The following is a 26,319-nucleotide window of genomic DNA, read 5'->3' as shown; positions in this document are numbered from 1 at the left end:
CTTGGCTGTCTACCCGATTAACACGTGTTCCTTGAGGGGAAAGGTCCCCGTAGTTAACCGTTCATCAACGTACCAGTCCCTAATCCCGAAGTATGTCGGGGATAAACTGTACTTTAAAACATGTAAACTGTAATACTATAAACTATAACACTAAACATTAAACGATTATTAACTAGTGTTTTAATTTATAACCATATAAACGGAGGTAAGGTATTATAATATCATTAGAAGCATTAGAATAACAGTGTGGTCGTATAAGAATCACGCACAAACCCATTCTTAACTCATGATATTATGAATCACAAATTGTGACAAAGCGAAATTCCCACAAGCAAAACACCACGCTCACGTGACGAATTCTTAAACAAACTCAAGTGACAGACCTAAAAAAAACGCGGCAAAAAAAACAACCTCAATGGACAAATCGTTAAAACAGACAACACACGCACGTTAGTAACGTAGGTAAAAATAATAATAAAATAAAATAATAAATGAAAATAACTAAATTAAATCATGACGTTTCGGAAGCAACAAAAGCCTCCGTCATCAGGTGTAACTTCTGTAGCGTGTGAAAAAAGCTATTCAGGGAGGAGCCAATGAGGGGGGGGGGGGGGAGAAAACCACCCCCCCCCAGACTCATTGGCTCCTCCCTGCCCAGCACCCGATATAAAAAACACGTGTCTTGAATAGCTTACATTAATTTTACTGGAGCAGTTACACCTGACGACGGAGCCTTGTGTTGCTTCCGAAACGTCGTGATTTAATTTAGTTATTTTCATTTATTTTTATTTTATTATAATTTTTTTACCTCCGTGACTTTAGCGAAAGAAAGCGTCAAATCAAAATTAGAATATAATTAGAAGTATTAGAATCACAATGTGATCGTAATAGAATCACACTCTGCGCATATTTACGTGTAGTGTACGTGCAAGCGAACTGTGCTCGTATGTACGTATGTAATATGCATATGTAATATGTCCTTTGGACATGCGAACCGGAGGTCGTATATGCGAACTGGCGGGTGCTGGATTAGGATCGGATTAAAATGATTAGAATAACACTATGGTCGTATTAAAATTACACTGAGCTAGAATGTATGTTATATGTAGATGCACATCTGGAGTCGTAAATGCAAAATGGGAGTTGCGCGGTTTTGATCGCATTAAAATGATTATAATAACAACGTGGTCCTATTAGAATCACGCCATCTACTGCTGCTGATGTTTGGGTGGCGGCTTCCGATTCGGGCTCAGCTCTTCCTTTACTCGCCTGGATGGTGCCGCGGGACGCAGCGTCTCATCCGACAGGCGTTGCAGCAGCTGGGTGATGGCATCCGTGAGTTTGTCAACTTTCTCTTCAAGTTGAGGCCGTTTCCCTCGTGGTCTCCTGTCTCTGGGCGTGCTGTAGGTTGCTCATGGCCGAGTTGGAGCTGCATGTTGAATCGGGTGTAGAGGTTATTTTAACAATATATTTAAGGACTGTGTTGTGTTTAGAATGCGTCTGGACAAGGAAGGTGACTTGTCCTACACGGGCAGCCAATTTTTTTACAATTTCTGTCATCAAACAGTGTGAGTTCATTCATGAGTAGTATTTGCTGAGCCATGATGACATTAACCTACATACAGTTATGATTAAACAAAGTAATATTTAGTCACTTAATTCTCAGTTCAGACATGATCATCGCAATCATTTCCAAAGACGTGTGCGGTCCCGCGAGAGCAGTGCCCGGCCACAAACAGCCGGGCAGCAGAAGCAGCAGAATCAGAAGTAGCAGCGTCGCCCTCGAAATGTGTTGTTGCTGCTGTTGTTGCTTCTTTTGAAGTTATATACGCAGGGAGGTGGTGGTCCGTGATGGGATGACGCCTTTGATTAAATACTTTGATCAATCGCACCCGATTGATGCCCTTGATCGTCGCATTTGATCAACTCAGACATTGTAAACTCTCACATGTTAAACTCAAACATATAATATTATAAATCATGCTCTCATGCCCTTTGGATTGCACCCGTTGGGTTGCACTCCCTCGTCGAGGAGGCCGCTCTCCTCCTATTCTACGGTTACATGCTTATTTATTACATTAACATCATGCTAATCTCTCACACTGTGGTCGTACGTATGGTAAGTGAATATGCGAACCAGGGGTAGGATATGCAGCATAAGAATCGAATTACAATTATTCGAATCCCGCTAGTCGTATTAGAATCACAGTCAACTGTTGGATGAATGTGTCGTATCAATGTAATAGAATAGCTATATACAGTATATACACATACAAAGAATATAACAATCACACATTTTTACATATAAACAATACACATGATTTAAAAAACGTATTTTTAAAATACATGTTCATTGTTTTTGAAACTGAGAATGTCGAGGTTCATGTGGGGAGCCTACCAAGTGATGCGCATTCGCTCCACCTCACGGGACATTTACTTTTACGCGTTTAACAGCCAACACATACACACATGACGCTGCGGATATTTCTTCACAGTTTCATGTCCTCTTCGCCCCTCCCCCCCAACACGATGTGTCCAGTTTATACTACAGACTCCGTAGATAATAATATTTTACTGCTTACATACCATTATTCTTGCAAGGGCGGGGGATGCTGGGTGGGGGGGTAGCGGCCCAGCCCCTAGCCTGGCAACGTGCCAACTCCGCCTCCTCGCCAATGTAGGCCAGGAGGGGGGCTACGCATGGCACAAGGCCTCAACACGCCTATGGTAAGTACAAAGTTCCAAGTTTCTTACACTAACAAATCAAGTCCAATGTTTTCTATTATTAAACACATTAGTTGACAAACATTACAATAATAATGTTTGTGTGCACAAAACTCCTTATTTTTAGGTTGCTAAATTTTCCATTTTTTGCTGCGCTTTTATGACGCTGCGACGGTCTGCCTGTCTGTGATGTGGCCATGTACGCCCATGTGTATGTGTGTGTCAGTCCATATGTGTGTGTTAGTCCACATGTGTGTGTGTTAGTCCACATGTGTGTGTGTTAGTCCACATGTGTGTGTGTTAGTCCACATGTGTGTTAGTCCACATGTGTATGTAAGTCTATACATGTGTGTGTCACTCAATATGTGTGTGTAAGTCAATGCGTTTGTGTGAGTCCATATGTGTGTACATCCATGTCTGTGTATCTCAAGTAGATGTCTGTGTGTCGTATGTGTGTAGGGCTGTGTGTGTATCAGTCTATCTATGTGTGTCTAAGCCCATGTGTGTGTGTCTTAGTCCACATGTGTGTGAGTAAGTACATATGTGTGTTTACGCGATTTTTGGCAACGCCACGGGGCTGCATTCACTTTAAATCGAGGACAATGGAGGGAATGGAGAACGTGTTTTTCCATGTATTCAAAATAAGCGCATAATTACACACCGAGATGCACTTACATATTCACGCATGAAGTACAATGGGCACATTACCCTTCGGTATGTTAATATACATGCGGATTGTAACTTCCAAAATTACCAAATAGAATGCAAATATCCTGAAAGACAAAGGATTGGATCCTAGGGGGGGAGTTATAAGGCGGCTCAGAAGCAGAGCTCAATGCCATTTCGAGAGGGAACTTGATGAGGTTGGACGCTCGACTCGTCGCTCTGCTGATCGCCCTTCAACCGCGAGACAACGAAGCCTGGCGAGCAAAATTGCAGTGTCGACAGTTAGGCGACTTTGCGTCGGGAGAGTTCGTGGCGACATCTTCAGACGGGTTCCAGACATCGACATACCGTGAATCTCCAAGTAAGTGTCTATTTTCGCGGATGAACTCTTAAACGTGTTCGTCGTAAAATTTACGGGAATTTTTTTGCGTCTCGGTTAGACGCGAGTGTCGTTCTTGTTTTAGCAGTTAAAAAAATCCAAAACTCAACGCTAAACACTTTAAATCGAGGCCGATTGCGTACTTTTGACTCGATAACACCGCTGCTGTTACTACGCTCACATGGAGCAGAGAAGCTCTCCACAGCCCCACGCACACGGAGGCAAGAAGCCATTGAATTGCTCTGTGTGTGGGAAGTCCTTTTCACGGCCATCACATCTTCAGAGACACCAGAGAACACACACGGGCGAGAAGCCATTCCTGTGCTCTGTGTGTGGGAAGGCATTTGCACACTCATCACATCTTCAGATTCATCAGAGAACACACACGGGCGAGAAGCCATTCCCGTGCTCTGTGTGTGGGAAGGCATTTGCACAGTCATCACATCTTCAGAGTCATCAGAGAACACACACGGGCGAGAAGCCATTCCCGTGCTCTGTGTGTGGGAAGGCATTTGCACACTCATCACATCTTCAGAGTCATCAGAGAACACACACGGGCGAGAAGCCATTCCTGTGCTCTGTGTGTGGGCAGGCCTTTACACGGGCATCAACTCTTCAAACTCATCAGAGAACACACACGGGCGAGAAGCCATTCCTGTGCTCTGTGTGTGGGCAGGCCTTTACACGGGCATCAACTCTTCAAACTCATCAGAGAACACACACGGGCGAGAAGCCGTTCCTGTGTTCTGTGTGTGGGAAGGCATTTTCACTTTCAGCAAACTGCCAACGCCATCAGAAAACACATACGGGCGAGAAGTCATTCCTGTGCCCTGTGTGTGGTAAGACATTTGCACACTCGTCAACTCTTCAGAACCCTCAGAGAACACACACGGGCGAGACGCCATTCCTGTGCCCTGTGTGTGGGAAGGCATTTGCACGGTCATCAACCATGAACAGGCATCAGAAGGTTCACAATGATAGGAAACTGAAATCAAAAGTTGAAATTCAAGGTGCTGCAATGAGTCCTGAAGAAGTTTCCACCTTCGATCCCATGCAGTTGGATCCCGAGAGATGGCTGGATGTAATGGAGTGGCTCGAGAGTCAACCAGAGAGCTCGGGGTGACTGAAAAAATATTATGTCACGTGGTTATACCTTTTAATCGGTATAGAGTACTTTTTGGTTATAATTTTGACCATTTTAGTTCTACAGTTTTTGGGAGAGTTTAGTGACGTGCACAGTGGTGGTTTGTAATGTTATCGGATTACTTGCCGAAGTGGTGTGAAGAGCACTGGTTGTGAGAGGGTTCAATTGTAGTCGTTAAGTGTTCCTGTTGAGCTAAAGTTGGAATGCGTCTGTAGGTACATCTTTACTCAACATTTTAGCTTTTTTTGATAGGTATTAATCGGCTTTAGATAGCCGGTTTTCAGAATGTACATTGATGGCGCGTTCGTTGGATATATGGCCTTGACTTCAACATAGACGCAGAGTGAACAAATGTGGTTAACTAATAAGGAAATCATGGGGAATTATATTTTAACGCTTTGGTATTCCTGGAACGGAAATGTGTGAACATAGGACATAATAAATATTCCCTTCGAGTTTTGACGTAAAAATGATTGTAGATGAATAAAAACGTATTTTTAACAAATGTTTGTACGGTCTTTATTTCATAATGTTCCTAGAAAAAACATGTTAAGAGATTTTCAGGAGGAGGATCTCCGTCACACAAGTGTGCCCTTAACCGGCAGCATCTTGGCTGTCTACCCGATTAACACGTGTTCCTTGAGGGGAAAGGTCCCCGTAGTTAATCCTTCATCAACGTACCAGTCCCTAATCCCTACTTATGTCGGGGATAAACTGTACTCTATAACATGTAAACTAATACTATAAACGATAACACTAAACATTAAACGATTATAAACTAGTGTATTAGTAGGTATTATAATATCATTAGAAGCATTAGAATCACAGTGTGGGCGTATAAGAATCGCTAATATGTATGTATAGTGTACATGCAAGGATCGGATACAATTATTACAATTACAACATGGTCATATTACAATCACGATTTTCACTGCGATATGTAATCGAATAACAAAAGACGGAATATATTTGTATAAATACACGCACAGAATCATAAACTCATGAGATTATGAATCGTTACAATTATTATAACAATCAAAAATGTGACAAAAACAAAATCCCACAATCAAAACACCACGCTCACGTGACGAATTCTTAAACAAACTGCAACACTCAAGTGACAGAACTCAACAAAAAAACGCCCAATAAAAAGAACAACATCAATGGCCAAATCCTAAAAACAGACAACACACGCACGTTAGTAGCTGTTAGAAGAAAACAACACCTAGCACCTTCAACTATACACATTATACATCCAACTCGTAAATGGGGCGGTATATGACAGCCTTCGCTGCTGTCGACGGGGCCAAGCAGCGAGTGTTTAACTCCATTGTTTCAGAATCCGTGTCATCACACGGCCACAGCGCCTTAGCCAAACTACATCTCCCGAACAAGGCAACCTTCCCTATGCTGTGTATTTTAGCAATATATTTACGGACGCACTTGAAGATACCAATTCGTCTTGAAAAGGCAGGCGACTTGTTCTACCAACACGATTTCAAATTTCTACCGAAATAAGTATGAGTTCATTCATGAGTAGTATTCACTAAGCCCCGGTTGCACTAACCTACACACAGTTATGATTAATCAAAGTAAACATTAGTCGCTCATCCCAGCTCAAACATGATCATACGAATTATTTCCAAATCCGTGTCGGGTCCCACGAGAATAGGGCACATCCACAAACTCTCAAATTGTAAACTCACATTGCATACTCTAACATTATAAACTCTAAGAATATAACCTTTAAACTATGAGCTATACATTTCAACGCTTTAAAATAACACTACAAACTAGTGTCATAGTAAACTATAATGTTGTGTACTCGTATTACAGATTAGAACACCGTACATTGAATTGTGATATTCGAATCTCATTCGAATTCTTAGCTTCACACTCGTGAGTATGTAACATGTATGTAATATGCATGAATGTAATGTCTGTATGTAATATGTATGCATGTAATATGGACGTGCGAACCAAGGGTGGGATATGTGAAACGGAAGGTGCAGGATCAGGATGGGATTAAAATTATTTGAATAACACTTTGGTGGTATTAATATCAAGCTGTCCACTAATGGATGAATGTTCCATCTAAATGGAATCAAATAACAATATTCAGTATGAATATGTAAAATAATCGCACAAACCCAATATTAGCCCGTGAAATAATGAATCATTACAATTGCAATGACTCCGGACTCAGACTGCAGAGGGTTATTTTATTTAGCCTTTAACGCGGTTTCAGACCCCAGGCGTCACGATATAGCAACGACGACGACGAGACAGCAACCAGCCAAAACAGCCCCAAACCTCGTTCCTCCCCCTCTCTCATTCTCGACGTGAACCTCCGCCCACACTTGGTCTCGCCTTCCCTTCTCGAACTCTCTCTATCTTGTCCCTTAGTTGATGCACTGTCTTTACATCACCCACCTCTATGACCTCTACCTGACCCCGCCATGGGCGGAGCAACTTGGGGGACATACAGATATGTATGTAAATTATCTGTTCAATCGAACCGGGGGTCGGATATGTGAACTGTGGGGGGGGGGGGGTACAGGGCAAGAATCGCATTCAATTTTTAGAATAACAATATGGTCGTATTAGCATTTTAATGGACTTTAATATATGTTACGTGCAAATGCAAATCGTTAGTCGTAAATGCGAGGGAGGGGTTAAGAGGTGCACGTTAAATCCAGCGTTAACATTTATTTTAGCATCCTATTTAAGGACACTGTTGTTGATAAGAATTCGTCTGGACATGGCACGTGCCTTGTTCTACTAGATCAACCAAAATTAGTACAACATTAGTACAATGTCGGTTATTCAGGAGTGTGATTTCATTCATGAGTAGTATTCACAGAGCCCCGATGACACTAACCTACCTAAAGTTATGGTTAAACAAAGTAATCTTGAGTGACTTAATTCTCAGCTCAGACATGATCATCGCAATCATTTCCAAAGACGTGTGGGGTCCTGCAAGAGCAGGTCCCGACTACAAACAGCTTGGCAGCAGAATCGGAAGTAGCTGCGCCGCCCTCGAAATGTGATGTTGCTGCTGTTGTTGTCGCTGCTGTTGTTGCTGCTGTAGTTGCTTCTGTTGCTGTTATATACGCAGGGAGGTGGTGTTCCGTGATGGGATGACGCCTTTGATCAAAGACTGATCAAACTTAACCAATTAACGCCCTTGATCGTCGCATTTGATCAACTCTGATATTGTAGACTCTTACATGTTAAGTTCTAACATAGTGAAATATAATATTATAACCTATGAACTACAACCTATCCATTGTAACGCTGTAAACGAATATTACCCATCGGGTTTCACTCCCTCGTCGAGAAGGCCGCTCTCTTCCTTTTCTAAAGTTACATGCTAATTTCTCTGCATTCACTTTAAATCGAGGACAAAGTTTTTCCATTTATTCAAAATAAGCGCACAATTACACACTGAGATGCACTTACATATTCATGCATGAAGCACAATGGGCACATTACCCTTCGGTATGTTAATAGACATGCGGATTGTACCTTCCAAAATTAACAATCGAATGCAAATATCCTGAAAGACAAAGGATTGGATCTTAGGGGGGGAGTTATAAGGCAGCTCAGAAGCAGAGCTCAATGCCATTTCGAGAGGGAACTTGATGAGGTTGGACGCTCGACTCGTCGCTCTGCTGATCGCCCTTCAACCGCGAGACAACGCAGCCTGGCGAGCACAATTGCTGTGTCGACAGTTAGGCGACTTTGCTTCGGGAGAGTTCGTGGCGACATCTTCAGACGGGTTCCAGACATCTTTATACCGTGAATCTCCAAGTAAGTGTCTATTTTCGCGGATAAACTCTTAAACGTGTTCGTCGTCAAATTAGCGGTATTTTTTTGCATCTCGGTTAGACGCGAGTGTCGTTCTTGTTTTAGCAGTTAACAAAATCTAAAACTAAACGCTAAACATCCTTGCGGCCGATAGCGTACTTTTGACTCAATAACAGCGCTGCTGTTACTACGCTCACATGGAGCAGAGACGCTCTCCACAGCCCAACGCACACGGAGGCAAGAAGCCATTCAATTGCTCTGTGTGTGGGAAGTCCTTTTCACGGCCATCACATTTACAGAGCCACCAGAGAACACACACGGGCGAGAAGCCATTCCTGTGCTCTGTGTGTGGGAAGGCATTTGCACGGGCATCAACTCTTCAAACTCATCAGAGAACTCACACGGGCGAGAAGCCATTCCTGTGCCCTGTGTGTGGGAATGCATTCGCACAATCGTCAACTCTTCAGAGTCATCAGAGAACACACACGGGCGAGAAGCCATTCCTGTGCTCTGTGTGTGGGGAGGCCTTTACACGGGCATCAACGCTTCAAACTCATCAGAGAACACACACGGGCGAGAAGCCGTTCCTGTGCTCTGTGTGTGGGAAGAAATTTGCAAACTCATCAAATCTTCAAACTCATCAGAGAACACACACGGGCGAGAAGCCGTTCCTGTGCTCTGTGTGTGGGAAGGCATTTGCACAGTCATCAACTCTTCAAGAGCATCAGAGAACGCACACGGGTGAGAAGCCATTCCTGTGCCCTGTGTGTGGGAAGAAATTTGCAAACTCATCAAATCTTCAGAGTCATCAGAGAACACACACGGGCGAAAAGCCATTCCTGTGCCCTGTGTGTGGGAAGGCATTTTCACAGTCGTCAACTCTTAAAAGGCATCAGAAGGTCCACAATGATAGAAAACTGAAATCAAAAGATGAAATTCAAGGTCCTGCAATGAGTCCTGAAGAAGTTTCCACCTTCGATCCCATGCAGTTGGATCCCGAGAGATGGCTGGATGTCATAGAGTGGCTCGGGGATCAAACCTAGAGCTCGGGGTGACTGAAAACATATTATGTCATGTGGTTATACCTATGAAGCCGTATCGATAACTTTTGTGTGTAATTTTGACCATTTTAGTTTCACAGTTTTTGTGATAGTTTAATGACGTGCACAGTGGTGGTTTGTAATGTTATCGGATTACGTGCCGAAGTGGTGTGATGAGCACTGGTTGTGAGAGGGTTCAATTGTAGTCGTTAAGTGTCCCTGTTGAGCTAAAGTTGGAATGCGTCTGTAGGTACATCTTTACTCAACATTTTAAACGTTTTTTTCAAGTATATAGCTTTTTTTGATTGCTATTAATCGACTTTAGATAGACGATTTCAGGATGTATATTGATGACGCGTTCGTTGGATATATGGCCTTGACTTCAACATAGACGCACAGTGAACAAATGTGGTGAATTCCTGGAACGGAAATAGTTTGCATTGTACTGGAAATGTGTGAAAATAGGACGTAATAAATATTCCCTTCGAGTTTTGACGTAAAAATGATTGCAGATGAATAAAAACGTATTTTTAACAAATGTTTGTCCGGTCTTTATTTTATAATGTTCCTAGAAAAAACATGTTAAGATAATTTCAGGTGGAGGATCTCCGTCACACAAGTGTGCTCTTAAACGGCAGCATCTTGGCTGTCTACCCGATTAACACGTGTTCCTTGAGGGGAAAGGTCCCCGTAGTTAACCGTTCATCAACGTACCAGTCCCTAATCCCGAAGTATGTCGGGGATAAACTGTACTTTAAAACATGTAAACTGTAATACTATAAACTATAACACTAAACATTAAACGATTATTAACTAGTGTTTTAATTTATAACCATATAAACGGAGGTAAGGTATTATAATATCATTAGAAGCATTAGAATCACAGTGTGGTCGTATAAGAATCACGCACAAACCCATTATAAACTCATCATATTATGAATCACAAATTGTGACAAAGCGAAATTCCCACAAGCAAAACACCACGCTCACGTGACGAATTCTTAAACAAACTGCAACACTCAAGTGACAGACCAAAAAAAAAACGCGGCAAAAAAAACAACCTCAATGGACAAATCGTTAAAACAGACAACACACGCACGTTAGTAACGTAGGTAAAAATAATAATAAAAGAAAATAATACATTAAAATAACTAAATTAAATCATGACGTTTCGGAAGCAACAAAAGCCTCCGTCATCAGGTGTAACTTCTGTAGCGTGTGAAAAAAGCTATTCAGGGAGGAGCCAATGAGTGGGGGGGGGGGAGAAAACCACCCCCCCGCAGACTCATTGGCTCCTCCCTGCCCAGCACCCGATATAAAAAACACGTGTCTTGAATAGCGTACAGTAATTTTACTGGAGCAGTTACACCTGACGACGGAGCCTTGTGTTGCTTCCGAAACGTCGTGATTTAATTTAGTTATTTTCATTTATTTTTATTTTATTATAATTTTTTTACCTCCGTGACTTTAGCGAAAGAAAGCGTCAAATCAAAATTAGAATATAATTAGAAGTATTAGAATCACAATGTGATCGTAATAGAATCACACTCTGCGCATATTTACGTGTAGTGTACGTGCAAGCGAACTGTGCTCGTATGTACGTATGTAATATGCATATGTAATATGTCCTTTGGACATGCGAACCGGAGGTCGTATATGCGAACTGGCGGGTGCTGGATTAGGATCGGATTAAAATGATTAGAATAACACTATGGTCGTATTAAAATTACACTGAGCTAGAATGTATGTTATATGTAGATGCACATCTGGAGTCGTAAATGCAAAATGGGAGTTGCGCGGTTTTGATCGCATTAAAATGATTATAATAACAACGTGGTCCTATTAGAATCACGCCATCTACTGCTGCTGATGTTTGGGTGGCGGCTTCCGATTCGGGCTCAGCTCTTCCTTTACTCGCCTGGATGGTGCCGCGGGACGCAGCGTCTCATCCGACAGGCGTTGCAGCAGCTGGGTGATGGCATCCGTGAGTTTGTCAACTTTCTCTTCAAGTTGAGGCCGTTTCCCTCGTGGTCTCCTGTCTGGGCGTGCTGTAGGTTGCTCATGGCCGAGTTGGAGCTGCATGTTGAATCGGGTGTAGAGGTTATTTTAACAATATATTTAAGGACTGTGTTGTGTTTAGAATGCGTCTCGACAAGGAAGGTGACTTGTCCTACACGGGCAGCCAATTTTTTTACAATTTCTGTCATCAAACAGTGTGAGTTCATTCATGAGTAGTATTTGCTGAGCCATGATGACATTAACCTACATACAGTTATGATTAAACAAAGTAATATTTAGTCACTTAATTCTCAGTTCAGACATGATCATCGCAATCATTTCCAAAGACGTGTGCGGTCCCGCGAGAGCAGTGCCCGGCCACAAACAGCCGGGCAGCAGAAGCAGCAGAATCAGAAGTAGCAGCGTCGCCCTCGAAATGTGTTGTTGCTGCTGTTGTTGCTTCTTTTGAAGCTATATACGCAGGGAGGTGGTGGTCCGTGATGGGATGACGCCTTTGATTAAATACTTTGATCAATCGCACCCGATTGATGCCCTTGATCGTCGCATTTGATCAACTCAGACATTGTAAACTCTCACATGTTAAACTCAAACATATAATATTATAAATCATGCTCTCATGCCCTTTGGATTGCACCCGTTGGGTTGCACTCCCTCGTCGAGGAGGCCGCTCTCCTCCTATTCTACGGTTACATGCTTATTTATTACATTAACATCATGCTAATCTCTCACACTGTGGTCGTACGTATGGTAAGTGAATATGCGAACCAGGGGTAGGATATGCAGCATAAGAATCGAATTACAATTATTCGAATCCCGCTAGTCGTATTAGAATCACACTGTCAACTGTTGGATGAATGTGTCGTATCAATGTAATAGAATAGCTATATACAGTATATACACATACAAAGAATATAACAATCACACATTTTTACATATAAACAATACACATGATTTAAAAAACGTATTTTTAAAATACATGTTCATTGTTTTTGAAACTGAGAATGTCGAGGTTCATGTGGGGAGCCTACCAAGTGATGCGCATTCGCTCCACCTCACGGGACATTTACTTTTACGCGTTTAACAGCCAACACATACACACATGACGCTGCGGATATTTCTTCACAGTTTCATGTCCTCTTCGCCCCTCCCCCCCAACACGATGTGTCCAGTTTATACTACAGACTCCGTAGATAATAATATTTTACTGCTTACATACCATTATTCTTGCAAGGGCGGGTGATGCTGGGTGGGGGGGTAGCGGCCCAGCCCCTAGCCTGGCAACGTGCCAACTCCGCCTCCTCGCCAATGTAGGCCAGGAGGGGGGCTACGCATGGCACAAGGCCTCAACACGCCTATGGTAAGTACAAAGTTCCAAGTTTCTTACACTAACAAATCAAGTCCAATGTTTTCTATTATTAAACACATTAGTTGACAAACATTACAATAATAATGTTTGTGTGCACAAAACTCCTTATTTTTAGGTTGCTAATTTTTCCATTTTTTGCTGCGCTTTTATGACGCTGCGACGGTCTGCCTGTCTGTGATGTGGCCATGTACGCCCATGTGTATGTGTGTGTCAGTCCATATGTGTGTGTTAGTCCACATGTGTGTGTGTTAGTCCACATGTGTGTGTGTTAGTCCACATGTGTGTGTGTTAGTCCACATGTGTGTTAGTCCACATGTGTATGTAAGTCTATACATGTGTGTGTCACTCAATATGTGTGTGTAAGTCAATGCGTTTGTGTGAGTCCATATGTGTGTACATCCATGTCTGTGTATCTCAAGTAGATGTCTGTGTGTCGTATGTGTGTAGGGCTGTGTGTGTATCAGTCTATCTATGTGTGTCTAAGCCCATGTGTGTGTGTCTTAGTCCACATGTGTGTGAGTAAGTACATATGTGTGTTTACGCGATTTTTGGCAACGCCACGGGGCTGCATTCACTTTAAATCGAGGACAATGGAGGGAATGGAGAACGTGTTTTTCCATGTATTCAAAATAAGCGCATAATTACACACCGAGATGCACTTACATATTCACGCATGAAGTACAATGGGCACATTACCCTTCGGTATGTTAATATACATGCGGATTGTAACTTCCAAAATTACCAAATAGAATGCAAATATCCTGAAAGACAAAGGATTGGATCCTAGGGGGGGAGTTATAAGGCGGCTCAGAAGCAGAGCTCAATGCCATTTCGAGAGGGAACTTGATGAGGTTGGACGCTCGACTCGTCGCTCTGCTGATCGCCCTTCAACCGCGAGACAACGAAGCCTGGCGAGCAAAATTGCAGTGTCGACAGTTAGGCGACTTTGCGTCGGGAGAGTTCGTGGCGACATCTTCAGACGGGTTCCAGACATCGACATACCGTGAATCTCCAAGTAAGTGTCTATTTTCGCGGATGAACTCTTAAACGTGTTCGTCGTAAAATTTACGGGAATTTTTTTGCGTCTCGGTTAGACGCGAGTGTCGTTCTTGTTTTAGCAGTTAAAAAAATCCAAAACTCAACGCTAAACACTTTAAATCGAGGCCGATTGCGTACTTTTGACTCGATAACACCGCTGCTGTTACTACGCTCACATGGAGCAGAGAAGCTCCCCACAGCCCCACGCACACGGAGGCAAGAAGCCATTGAATTGCTCTGTGTGTGGGAAGTCCTTTTCACGGCCATCACATCTTCAGAGACACCAGAGAACACACACGGGCGAGAAGCCATTCCTGTGCTCTGTGTGTGGGGAGGCATTTGCACGGGCATCAACTCTTCAAACTCATCAGAGAACACACACGGGCGAGAAACCATTCCTGTGCCCTGTGTGTGGGAAGGCATTTGCACAGTCATCACATCTTCAGAGTCATCAGAGAACACACACGGGCGAGAAGCCATTCCTGTGCCCTGTGTGTGGGGAGGCATTTGCACGGTCATCAACTCTTCAAACTCATCAGAGAATACACACGGGCGAGAAGCCATTCCTGTGCCCTGTGTGTGGGAAGGCATTTGCACGGTCATCAACTCTTCAAACTCATCAGAGAACACACATGGGCGAGAAGCCATTCCTGTGCCCTGTGTGTGGGAAGGCATTTGCACACTCGTCAACTCTTCAAGACCATCAGAGAACACACACGGGAGAGAAGCCATTCCTGTGCCCTGTGTGTGGGAAGGCATTTGCACAGTCATCGCCTAACTGTCGACACAGAGAACACACACGGGCGAGAAGCCATTCCTGTGCTCTGTGTGTGGGGAGGCCTTTACACGGGCATCAACTCTTCAAGAGCATCAGAGAACACACACGGGCGAGAAGCCGTTCCTGTGCTCTGTGTGTGGGAAGGCATTTGCACAGTCATCAACTCTTCAAGAGCATCAGAGAACGCACACGGGTGAGAAGCCATTCCTGTGCCCTGTGTGTGGGAAGAAATTTGCAAACTCATCAAATCTTCAGAGTCATCAGAGAACACACACGGGCGAGAAGCCATTCCTGTGCCCTGTGTGTGGGAAGGCATTTTCACAGTCGTCAACTCTTAAAAGGCATCAGAAGGTCCACAATGATAGAAAACTGAAATCAAAAGATGAAATTCAAGGTCCTGCAATGAGTCCTGAAGAAGTTTCCACCTTCGATCCCATGCAGTTGGATCCCGAGAGATGGCTGGATGTCATAGAGTGGCTCGGGGATCAAACCTAGAGCTCGGGGTGACTGAAAAAATATTATGTCATGTGGTTATACCTATTAAGCCGTATCGATAACTTTTGTGTGTAATTTTGACCATTTTAGTTTCACAGTTTTTGTGATAGTTTAATGACGTGCACAGTGGTGGTTTGTAATGTTATCGGATTACGTGCCGAAGTGGTGTGATGAGCACTGGTTGTGAGAGGGTTCAATTGTAGTCGTTAAGTGTCCCTGTTGAGCTAAAGTTGGAATGCGTCTGTAGGTACATCTTTACTCAACATTTTAAACGTTTTTTTCAAGTATATAGCTTTTTTTGAATGCTATTAATCGACTTTAGATAGACGATTTCAGGATGTATATTGATGACGCGTTCGTTGGATATATGGCCTTGACTTCAACATAGACGCACAGTGAACAAATGTGGTGAATTCCTGGAACGGAAATAGTTTGCATTGTACTGGAAATGTGTGAAAATAGGACGTAATAACTATTCCCTTCGAGTTTTGACGTAAAAATGATTGCAGATGAATAAAAACGTATTTTTAACAAATGTTTGTCCGGTCTTTATTTTATAATGTTCCTAGAAAAAACATGTTAAGATAATTTCAGGTGGAGGATCTCCGTCACACAAGTGTGCTCTTAAACGGCAGCATCTTGGTTGTCTACCCGATTAACACGTGTTCCTTGAGGGGAAAGGTCCCCGTAGTTAACCGTTCATCAACGTACCAGTCCCTAATCCCGAAGTATGTCGGGGATAAACTGTACTTTAAAACATGTAAACTGTAATACTATAAACTATAACACTAAACATTAAACGATTATTAACTAGTGTTTTAATTTATAACCATATAAACGGAGGTAAGGTATTATAATATCATTAGAAGCATTAGAATCACAGTGTGGTCGTATAAGAATCACGCACAAACCCATTCTTAACTCATGATATTATGAATCACAAATTGTGACAAAGCGAAATTCCCACAAGCAAAACACCACACTCACGTGACGAATTCTTAAACAAACTGCAAAACTCAAGTGACAGACCTAAAAAAAAACGCGGCAAAAAAACAACCTCAATGGACAAATCGTTAAAACAGACAACACACGCACGTTAGTAACGTAGGTAAAAATAATAATAAAATAAAATAATACATTAAAATAACTAAATTAAATCATGACGTTTCGGAAGCAACAAAAGCCTCCGTCATCAGGTGTAACTTCTGTAGCGTGTGAAAAAAGCTATTCAGGGAGGAGCCAATGAGTGGGGGGGGGGAGAAAACCACCCCCCCCCGACTCATTGGCTCCTCCCTGCCCAGCACCCGATATAAAAAACACGTGTCTTGAATAGCTTACAGTAATTTTACTGGAGCAGTTACACCTGATGACGGAGCCTTGTGTTGCTTCCGAAACGTCGTGATTTAATTTAGTTATTTTCATTTATTTTTATTTTATTATAATTTTTTTACCTCCGTGACTTTAGCGAAAGAAAGCGTCAAATCAAAATTAGAATATAATTAGAAGTATTAGAATCACAATGTGATCGTAATAGAATCACACTCTGCGCATATTTACGTGTAGTGTACGTGCAAGCGAACTGTGCTCGTATGTACGTATGTAATATGCATATGTAATATGTCCTTTGGACATGCGAACCGGAGGTCGTATATGCGAACTGGCGGGTGCTGGATTAGGATCGGATTAAAATGATTAGAATAACACTATGGTCGTATTAAAATTACACTGAGCTAGAATGTATGTTATATGTAGATGCACATCTGGAGTCGTAAATGCAAAATGGGAGTTGCGCGGTTTTGATCGCATTAAAATGATTATAATAACAACGTGGTCCTATTAGAATCACGCCATCTACTGCTGCTGATGTTTGGGTGGCGGCTTCCGATTCGGGCTCAGCTCTTCCTTTACTCGCCTGGATGGTGCCGCGGGACGCAGCGTCTCATCCGACAGGCGTTGCAGCAGCTGGGTGATGGCATCCGTGAGTTTGTCAACTTTCTCTTCAAGTTGAGGCTGTCTCCCTCGTGGTCTCCTCCCTCTGGGCGTGATGTGGGTTGCTCATGGCCGAGTTGGAGCTGCATGTTGAATCGGGTGTAGACGTTATTTTAGCAACATATTAAGTACAGTGTTGTGTTTAGAATGCGTCTAGACAAGGAAGGTGACTGGTCCTATACGGGCAGCCAAAATCATTACAATTTATGTCATAAAACAGTGTGAGTTCATTCATGAGTAGTATTCGCTGAGCCATGATGACACTAACATACATACAGTTACTAGCAGTCCCCGCCCGCTTCGCGGGCGGTGTGTACATGCTTGGTTGGTGGGGAATTGAAAGTGGCTGGACACAATATACATTATGAGATCTCTTTTACCAGTGGCAAAATATGATAGTAGGTTTTTACCCTTTTAACTGGTACAAAACTGACACCTTTATTCAAGGCATCATGTTTGCAATGACCAGTGCATATTATCATCCTTATCAGAGTTGCTTCTTTTTGTTTGCTTTTTTGACTACTTGTGTTGTGGTCATTGCAAACATGATGCCTTGAATAAAGGGTGTCAGTTTTGTACCAGTTAAAAGGGTAAAAAGCTACTATCACAATATACATGTTTTGGTGATTGTTTTATGTTTATTTTTGTGAGGTTATATGAATTTTTATGAGACGCTCAATCGACAATATTCAAGAATGCAACTTATTCAATAATAGAATGCAACTCATTGAAATATCTGGCGATACACGATATTCTTCGTGTACACTCCGTCTTCCTCCTCGTCGTCAGGTCCGTCAATAAGCGCCTTGATGTTGGACCTTGCCGTGACTCGCGATAGTGTCACGTACAGTTGGCCGTGCGAGAAGCATGGCGTTGGTAGATAAAAAATCCCAGGTTGTGAACAGTTTGCCCTTGCGCCTTGTTGATGGTCATCGCGAATGCTGGGACAATGGGGAACTGTTTGTGCCGAAGTTGAAATGGGAAGTCCTTCGTGTCCAATTCGCGGCAGATATGGTTGTTCTCAAGCAGCGAGTCCAAGACCAAGTGTGGGTACTCGGATAGCTGCGGGAGGTCGTCAAAGTCCGACAGAGCCATCCCACCTGCCGTGAGGAACTCGTGGAGGCTGTGAAGGGTCTTGAACTTTACCATTTCTTTTATTTTCTTTGATGCTGCTAATCCTGCATAATGCACGGGTATAAGTAGTACTAATCACATACCTGCATTTCCCATATCCCCTCCCTTTGATGCTGCTAATCCTGCATAATGCACGGGCATAAGTAGAACTAATCACATACCTGCATTTCCCATATCCCCTACCTTTGATTCTGCTAATCCTGCATAATGCACGGGCATAAGTAGTACTAATCACATACCTGCATTTCCCATAAATATGCTAAATTCCTCTTGATATGCACATTTTTTTGTGAAGGCGCCCTATCCCCCCCTTCCAACCCAGCACGTGTGCTGTTTCATTCAGACGCTGTCGCCTCAACACACCTGGTTTTCACATGAGGACGGCTGCTTGCGTCGTGGCGGAAACGTCGTGAGAATTATGTTATTATGTTTTATTTTTATTATTTTATTACTTCCCTTCTACGTGACTTTACCGAAAGAACCAAGAATATTTACCATTTCTTCTTTGTTGGTCAGTTGGCGGTACTGGTACTCGTAATCACGATCCAATTCGTCGTAGAATTTATCCCAGAGAGCCTTCGTATCTGCTCTCATGGAATACAGCAGAATCGTAGCGAAGAGTTGACGAAGCTGGTACGGCATCTGAAAGAGCGAGGCTTCTTCCAGACACGCAACCCATTCGCGATCGCTCTTAAGGTAGCCTGCTCGCATGGCTGCGTCCAGCGGTTTGTTTTGTTTAATTTTATTCGTAACGCACCATCCATATGCGCTCCACCATCCACAATGCCCTTGCATCGCAAAGACACAGCTACGGTGTGCGTCAGCGTGTGCGCCATCCAGTGACATTGGTCAGCAATTGCACCGTTCCGATCGCACACAGGTTAGCCCCTGCATCCTCCGTCGGTATGTACACACACAGACAAATCCGTTATGGGGCCACCTATTTGTTTGTTATAAAAAAAATATTTTGATGGTGTGTTTACGTTTACGTATACGCATGCATCAGATTTTTGGGTTCCTCACATATGATATCAGAGGTGTGGGTCACTCCATTTCTCAATCGAACAATAACGGGGATCGTTTCAGTTATGACAGCTTGCAGATAGAAACATTGCATGATAGTATACTAATAATGACAGAATTTGTACCCCAGTGGAGGGCATCCCCCACCCGGCGCTTCTTACCGGTACTGTGAGACTTACAAATCCAGACCTCGCGAGACAACGCAGCCTGGCGAGCACAATTGCTGTGTCGACAGTTAGGCGACTTTGCGTCGGGAGAGTTCGTGGCGACATCTTCAGACGGGTTCCAGACATCGATATACCGTGAATCTCCAAGTAAGTGTCTATTTTCGCGGATAAACTCTTAAACGTGTTCGTCGTCAAATTAGCGGTATTTTTTGCATCTCGGTTAGACGCGAGTGTCGTTCTTGTTTTAGCAGTTAACAAAATCTAAAACTAAACGCTAAACATCCTTGCGGCCGATAGCGTACTTTTGACTCAATAACACCGCTGCTGTTACGACGCTCACATGGAGCAGAGACGCTCTCCACAGCCCCACGCACACGGAGGCAAGAAGCCATTCAATTGCTCTGTGTGCGGGAAGGCATTTTCACGGCAATCAAATCTTCAGAGACACCAGAGAACACACACGGGCGAGAAGCCATTCCTGTGCTCTGTGTGTGGGAAGGCATTTGCACACTCATCACATCTTCAGAGTCATCAGAGAACACACACGGGCGAGAAGCCATTCCCGTGCTCTGTGTGTGGGAAGGCATTTGCACACTCATCACATCTTCAGAGTCATCAGAGAACACACACGGGCGAGAAGCCATTCCTGTGCTCTGTGTGTGGGCAGGCCTTTACACGGGCATCAACTCTTCAAACTCATCAGAGAACACACACGGGCGAGAAGCCATTCCTGAGCTCTGTGTGTGGGCAGGCCTTTACACGGGCATCAACTCTTCAAACTCATCAGAGAACACACACGGGCGAGAAGCCGTTCCTGTGTTCTGTGTGTGGGAAGGCATTTTCACTTTCAGCAAACTGCCAACGCCATCAGAAAACACATACGGGCGAGAAGTCATTCCTGTGCCCTGTGTGTGGTAAGACATTTGCACACTCGTCAACTCTTCAGAACCCTCAGAGAACACACACGGGCGAGACGCCATTCCTGTGCCCTGTGTGTGGGAAGGCATTTGCACGGTCATCAACCATGAACAGGCATCAGAAGGTTCACAATGATAGGAAACTGAAATCAAAAGTTGAAATTCAAGGTGCTGCAATGAGTCCTGAAGAAGTTTCCACCTTCGATCCCATGCAGTTGGATCCCGAGAGATGGCTGGATGTAATGGAGTGGCTCGAGAGTCAACCAGAGAGCTCGGGGTGACTGAAAACATATTATGTCACGTGGTTATACCTTTTAATCGGTATAGAGTACTTTTTGGTTATAATTTTGACCATTTTAGTTCTACAGTTTTTGGGAGAGTTTAGTGACGTGCACAGTGGTGGTTTGTAATGTTATCGGATTACTTGCCGAAGTGGTGTGAAGAGCACTGGTTGTGAGAGGGTTCAATTGTAGTCGTTAAGTGTTCCTGTTGAGCTAAAGTTGGAATGCGTCTGTAGGTACATCTTTACTCAACATTTTAGCTTTTTTTGATAGGTATTAATCGGCTTTAGATAGCCGGTTTTCAGAATGTACATTGATGGCGCGTTCGTTGGATATATGGCCTTGACTTCAACATAGACGCAGAGTGAACAAATGTGGTTAACTAATAAGGAAATCATGGTGAATTATATTTTAACGCTTTGGTATTCCTGGAACGGAAATGGTTTGCATTGTACTGGAAATGTGTGAACATAGGACATAATAAATATTCCCTTCGAGTTTTGACGTAAAAATGATTGCAGATGAATAAAAACGTATTTTTAACAAATGTTTGTACGGTCTTTATTTCATAATGTTCCTAGAAAAAACATGTTAAGAGATTTTCAGGAGGAGGATCTCCGTCACACAAGTGTGCCCTTAACCGGCAGCATCTTGGCTGTCTACCCGATGAACACGTGTTCCTTGAGGGGAAAGATCCAAGTAGTTAATCCTTCATCAACGTACCAGTCCCTAATCCCTACTTATGTATGGGATAAACTGTACTCTATAACATGTAAACTAATACTATAAACGATAACACTAAACATTAAACGATTATAAACTAGTGTATTAGTAGTTATTTTAATATCATTAGAAGCATTAGAATCACAGTGTGGTCGTATAAGAATCGCTAATATGTATGTATAGTGTACAGCAACAACTGCAGCAGCAACTGCTGCAGCAGCAACACAAGTCTGACCTTAACCGGCAACGTCTTGGATGTCTCCACCATCAACATGTGTTCCTAGAGGGGAAAGGTCCCCGTTATAAATAGTTTAGCATCGTTCCTTTCCCTAATTCCGAAGTATACTGGAGATCACTTGTACTCTAAAACATGTCAACTGTAACGCTTTAAAGATAGCATTAAACATTAAACGAGTATAAACTAGTTTTTTTATATAATTTATAAGACCGTTAACGGAGGGACAGTATTAGAATATCTACACTCTTTGGTTCTTTCGGCAAAGTCACGTAGGTATAAATAAAACAAAATAAATAACGACGTTTCGGACGCAACTCAAACGCCCGAAACGGAGGAGGGAAGCCGCCCCGTGGAACACCTGTTGGAGACCCTGCGAGAAGCCCGAGGCCGAGCATACCCGCAAGGGGAAGCCGCGCATCGGCGGCAGGAACAGGGCACCCGACCACGCATGGAACCCCCCTTATTCCTGACAGGCGCTAAGGTGTGGCTACACACTCCTCGCGTCGGGGCCGGGCAGGTGGGGAAACTGACGTCCTACTGGCGGGGACCCTGGACCGTGGTGCGGCAGATATCCCCCTGGACGGTACTAATTTATTGCGGGGAGAGGGATCGAGAGACGGTGGTCAACGTCCGCCGCTTAAAACCGTGGAAAGCGGCCCCGGCGAGAGAGAACCCCGTCACCCGAAGGCCCCGAAATCCCGGAGTACCCGCACCCCTCGTGCTGGGGGGCCTCGCACCCTACATGGGCCCCGCCGGGCCCCCGAGACGCCCCGACCCCGCCAGGGGACGGCGCGGACGACGGCCCCTAAACCCCTCCGCTTCTGAGTTTGTACCCCAGCCCGCAGGTACCGAGGGACAGGGAGAGCCGCTGGAGTGGAGGAGGAGGCCGCCGCAGGAGCTGCAGAGGACGGAGCCACCAGCCCCGAGACCAGCCACGAGGTCCGGACGGACCCCCCGGACCCCGCAGCGTTTCCTCGTGGGCGCGGCTCAAGCAAGGTGCTCCAGTCAACCCGGGACGGGGACCAGCACCTCGGGGGGCTATGTCATGCCGCCGCCACGAAGCCGTTCAGCAGGCGCCCCATCTCCGACCTCGCCACCACCAAGCGACGGAGCCGACCCCGCGTCCCCCTCACCTCACCTCACATGAACACACCCGCACGCATTTCCCCCCCCCCATAGAGCTCCGAGGGGAGGTCACCTGGCCGACCGGTTTTTATCCGAGAAGCCCTTATCGGGATTAAACTTTCACGGTTTCCGGCAACCTAGGGAATTGGACGACCTCCCCCGACGCTACTTTGCACCGCGGCGCTGCGACCGGCCTTAAGATTGCAAGGTCGCAGCGAGGGGCCACTCGGCCACCGCGGGTGAAACGCATCCCACACACCCCACACACGCAAGTATCGATGGGGCAGGCAGAGGGAATAAGCATTGTGATGGAGGAGCATCATTAGAAAACACGCAGCGCATCTGAATTGCATAATCAGGCACCCCCGCACAGGGAGCAGAGGGACGGCATAATTACGCTCGGGCACGCAGGCACCATTGTTAGGGAAGTTAAAGGATAAGGCTGTTAGTATGACTAATCGGGAGAGCGGGGTCACGCGGGGAGCCGTGCACAAACTCCCACGGCGCACCTTTGTGACGGACGCCGCCGCATAAACTGCGATAATGGTGGGGCCTGCGTGAGAAAGGGATTGATTGGAATTTGCGCCGCGCAGGTTGAGCATTAAGTAGCATATCAAAAGCGCCCTGAACCGCGGTGCGCGTGCCAGAGGGTCGCGAGCCTATTGTCCAGAGCCGCATTCCCTTTGAGGTAGGGAGGATAAATGGGGAGCGCAAAGGGGAAATCGCGCTCTTACTCCTGCGCCAGGCGACCAGACGCAGCTCCAGCTCTGCCTCCGGACGTCCGCGCGACGTGCCCCGACGGCATAGAGGAAAAGCCACAGGACGACCGAATACTTCGACCCGTGAGTAGCAAGGTGACAGGGTATCGTAAGCCGATAAATAGGGAATAGGTCCAGGGGAAGTAGGATAGGCCAGCCTCGTCGACTCATACTGACATAACATTAAATTACCAGGTAGCAGATAATAAATCATTAATAGCGAAGCGTGGTCTCGCGTGATCTTGTCGTGCAGCGTGAGCGTGTGGGGGCGCGGGTGCACACAGTGGTTCGCCACGTGAGTGAGCGCTGCGCGGAGCTGAGCGCGTGGGGAAGCGTGTGTACGCAGTGGTTCTGTAGTGCTGCGGCTCGCCTCGGGGGAGCGCTGCGCAGAGCGGTGCGCGTGTGTTCACTACGTATATGATACAGGTGTGCGATCACAACGTGAGTGCTCCGTGGTGAGTGGGTGCCGCGGGGAGCTGTGTGTCGGATACGGGTGCGCATTGGTAACGTGGTTATTCGACGTGGTGGCGAGTGCCGCACAGGGCTGTAGACGGGCGCACGCTCGCAGCGTGCGAGAGCTTTACGTAGCGGCGTAAAGAGGGGGAGTATGGCGTTTGTTTGATGATGCCGTGCGCACGTATGCTTGCAGCGTGGGAGCGCTGCGTGAAGCCGTATGGGTAGGAGCGTCGCGTTCGAAGGCCGGCGAAACCCTAGCGGGTATTAGGGAGGTGGGGTAACATAAACGGAATAGGGGATGATGGCGGGAGAGACCCCGGGGGCCAACGGCCCCCACAGCTCCATTTATGTTCCATCTCAATGACATCCAATAGCAATATACAATATCTGCATATGTTTCAATAAACGCACAAACTCAATATAAGCCCGTGATCATTGCAATTGTAATGACTACACAGCCCCGAACCTCGTTCCTCCCCCTCTCTCATTCTCGGCGTGAACCTACGCCCACACTTGGTCTCGCATTCCCTTCTCGAACTCTCTCTCTATCTTGTTGTCACCACTTGTCCCTTAGTTGATGCACTGTCTTTACAGCACCAACCTCTATGACCTCTACCTGACCCCACCATGGGCGGAGTAACTTGGGGGACATACAGATATGTACGTAAATTATCTGTTCAATCGAACCGGGGGTCGGATATGTGAACCGCATTCCAATTTTACATCTCCCACCTCTATGACCTGTACCTGAACCCGCCATGATCGTCGCATTTGATCAACTCTGATATTGTAGACTCTCACATGTTAAGCACTATCATAGTGAAACATAATAATATTATAACCTATGAACTACAACCTATCCATTGTAACGCTGTAAAAGAATATTACCTATCGGGTTTCACTCCCTCGTCGAGAAGGCCGCTCTCTTCCTTTTCTAAAGTTACATGCTAATTTCTCTGCATTCACTTTAAATCGAGGACAAAGTTTTTCCATTTATTCAAAATAAGCGCACAATTACACACTGAGATGCACTTACATATTCATGCATGAAGCACAATGGGCACATTACCCTTCGGTATGTTAATAGACATGCGGATTGTACCTTCCAAAATTAACAATCGAATGCAAATATCCTGAAAGACAAAACATTGGATCCTAGGGGGGGAGTTATAAGGCGGCTCAGAAGCAGAGCTCGATGCCATTTCGAGAGGGAACTTGATGAGGTTGGACGCTCGACTCGTCGATCTGCTGATCGCCCTTCAACCGCGAGACAACGCAGCCTGGCGAGCACAATTGCTGTGTCGACAGTGAGGCGACTTTGCGTCGAGAAGTTCGTGGCGACATCTTCAGACGGGTTCCAGACATCGATATACCGTGAATCTCCAAGTAAGTGTCTATTTTCGCGATTAAACTCTTAAACGTGTTCGCCGTCACATTAGCGAGATTTTTTTGCATCTCGGTTAGAGTGTCGTTCTTGTTTTAGCAGTTAACAAAATCTAAAACTCAACGCTAAACATCCTTGCGGCCGATAGCGTACTTTTGACTCGATAACACAGCTGCTGATACTACGCTCACATGGAGCAGAGACGCTCTCCAAAGCCCCACGCACACGGAGACAAGAAGCCATTCAATTGCTCTGTGTGTGGGAAGTCCTTTTCACGACCATCACATCTTCAGATTCATCAGAGAACACACACAGTCGAGAAGCCGTTCCTGTGCTCTGTGTGTGGGAAGACATTTGCACACAAGTCACACATCAACAGGCATCAGAAGGTCCACAATGATAGGAAACTGAAATCAAAAGCTGAAATTCAAGGTGCTGCAATGAGTCCTGAAGAAGTTTCCACCTTCGATCCCATGCAGTTGGATCCCGAGAGATGGCTGGATGTAATGGAGTGGCTCGAGAGTCAACCAGAGAGCTCGGGGTGACTGAAAAATATTGTCACGTGGTTATACCTTTTAATCCGTATCGAGTACTTTTGTGTATAATTTTGACCATTTTAGTTCTACAGTTTTTGTGAGTTTAATTCCGTGCACAGTGGTGGTTTG

General features: G+C 44.9%; 1 protein-coding gene across 1 annotated transcript in view; it reads left to right on the top strand.

Annotated features, from left to right (window-relative positions):
* Window positions 1–26,319, top strand: part of LOC144953340 (uncharacterized) — a gene marked incomplete at its 5' end in the record, with an annotated part of 276,268 nt that overhangs the window by 223,449 nt on the left and 26,500 nt on the right. The window contains 4 exon segments of the mRNA XM_078883903.1: window positions 3,991–4,410; window positions 8,961–9,622; window positions 14,387–14,941; window positions 20,188–20,404. Of these exon segments, the coding sequence (XP_078740029.1) occupies window positions 3,991–4,410; window positions 8,961–9,622; window positions 14,387–14,941; window positions 20,188–20,404 (1,854 nt within the window).

Source organism: Lampetra fluviatilis, chromosome 74 (genome assembly GCF_964198595.1).
Source record: "Lampetra fluviatilis chromosome 74, kcLamFluv1.1, whole genome shotgun sequence".
NCBI classification, from domain to species: domain Eukaryota; kingdom Metazoa; phylum Chordata; class Hyperoartia; order Petromyzontiformes; family Petromyzontidae; genus Lampetra; species Lampetra fluviatilis.
The sequence above is the reverse complement of the archived record's forward strand: the minus strand, read 5'-3'. Positions and strand labels throughout refer to the sequence as shown.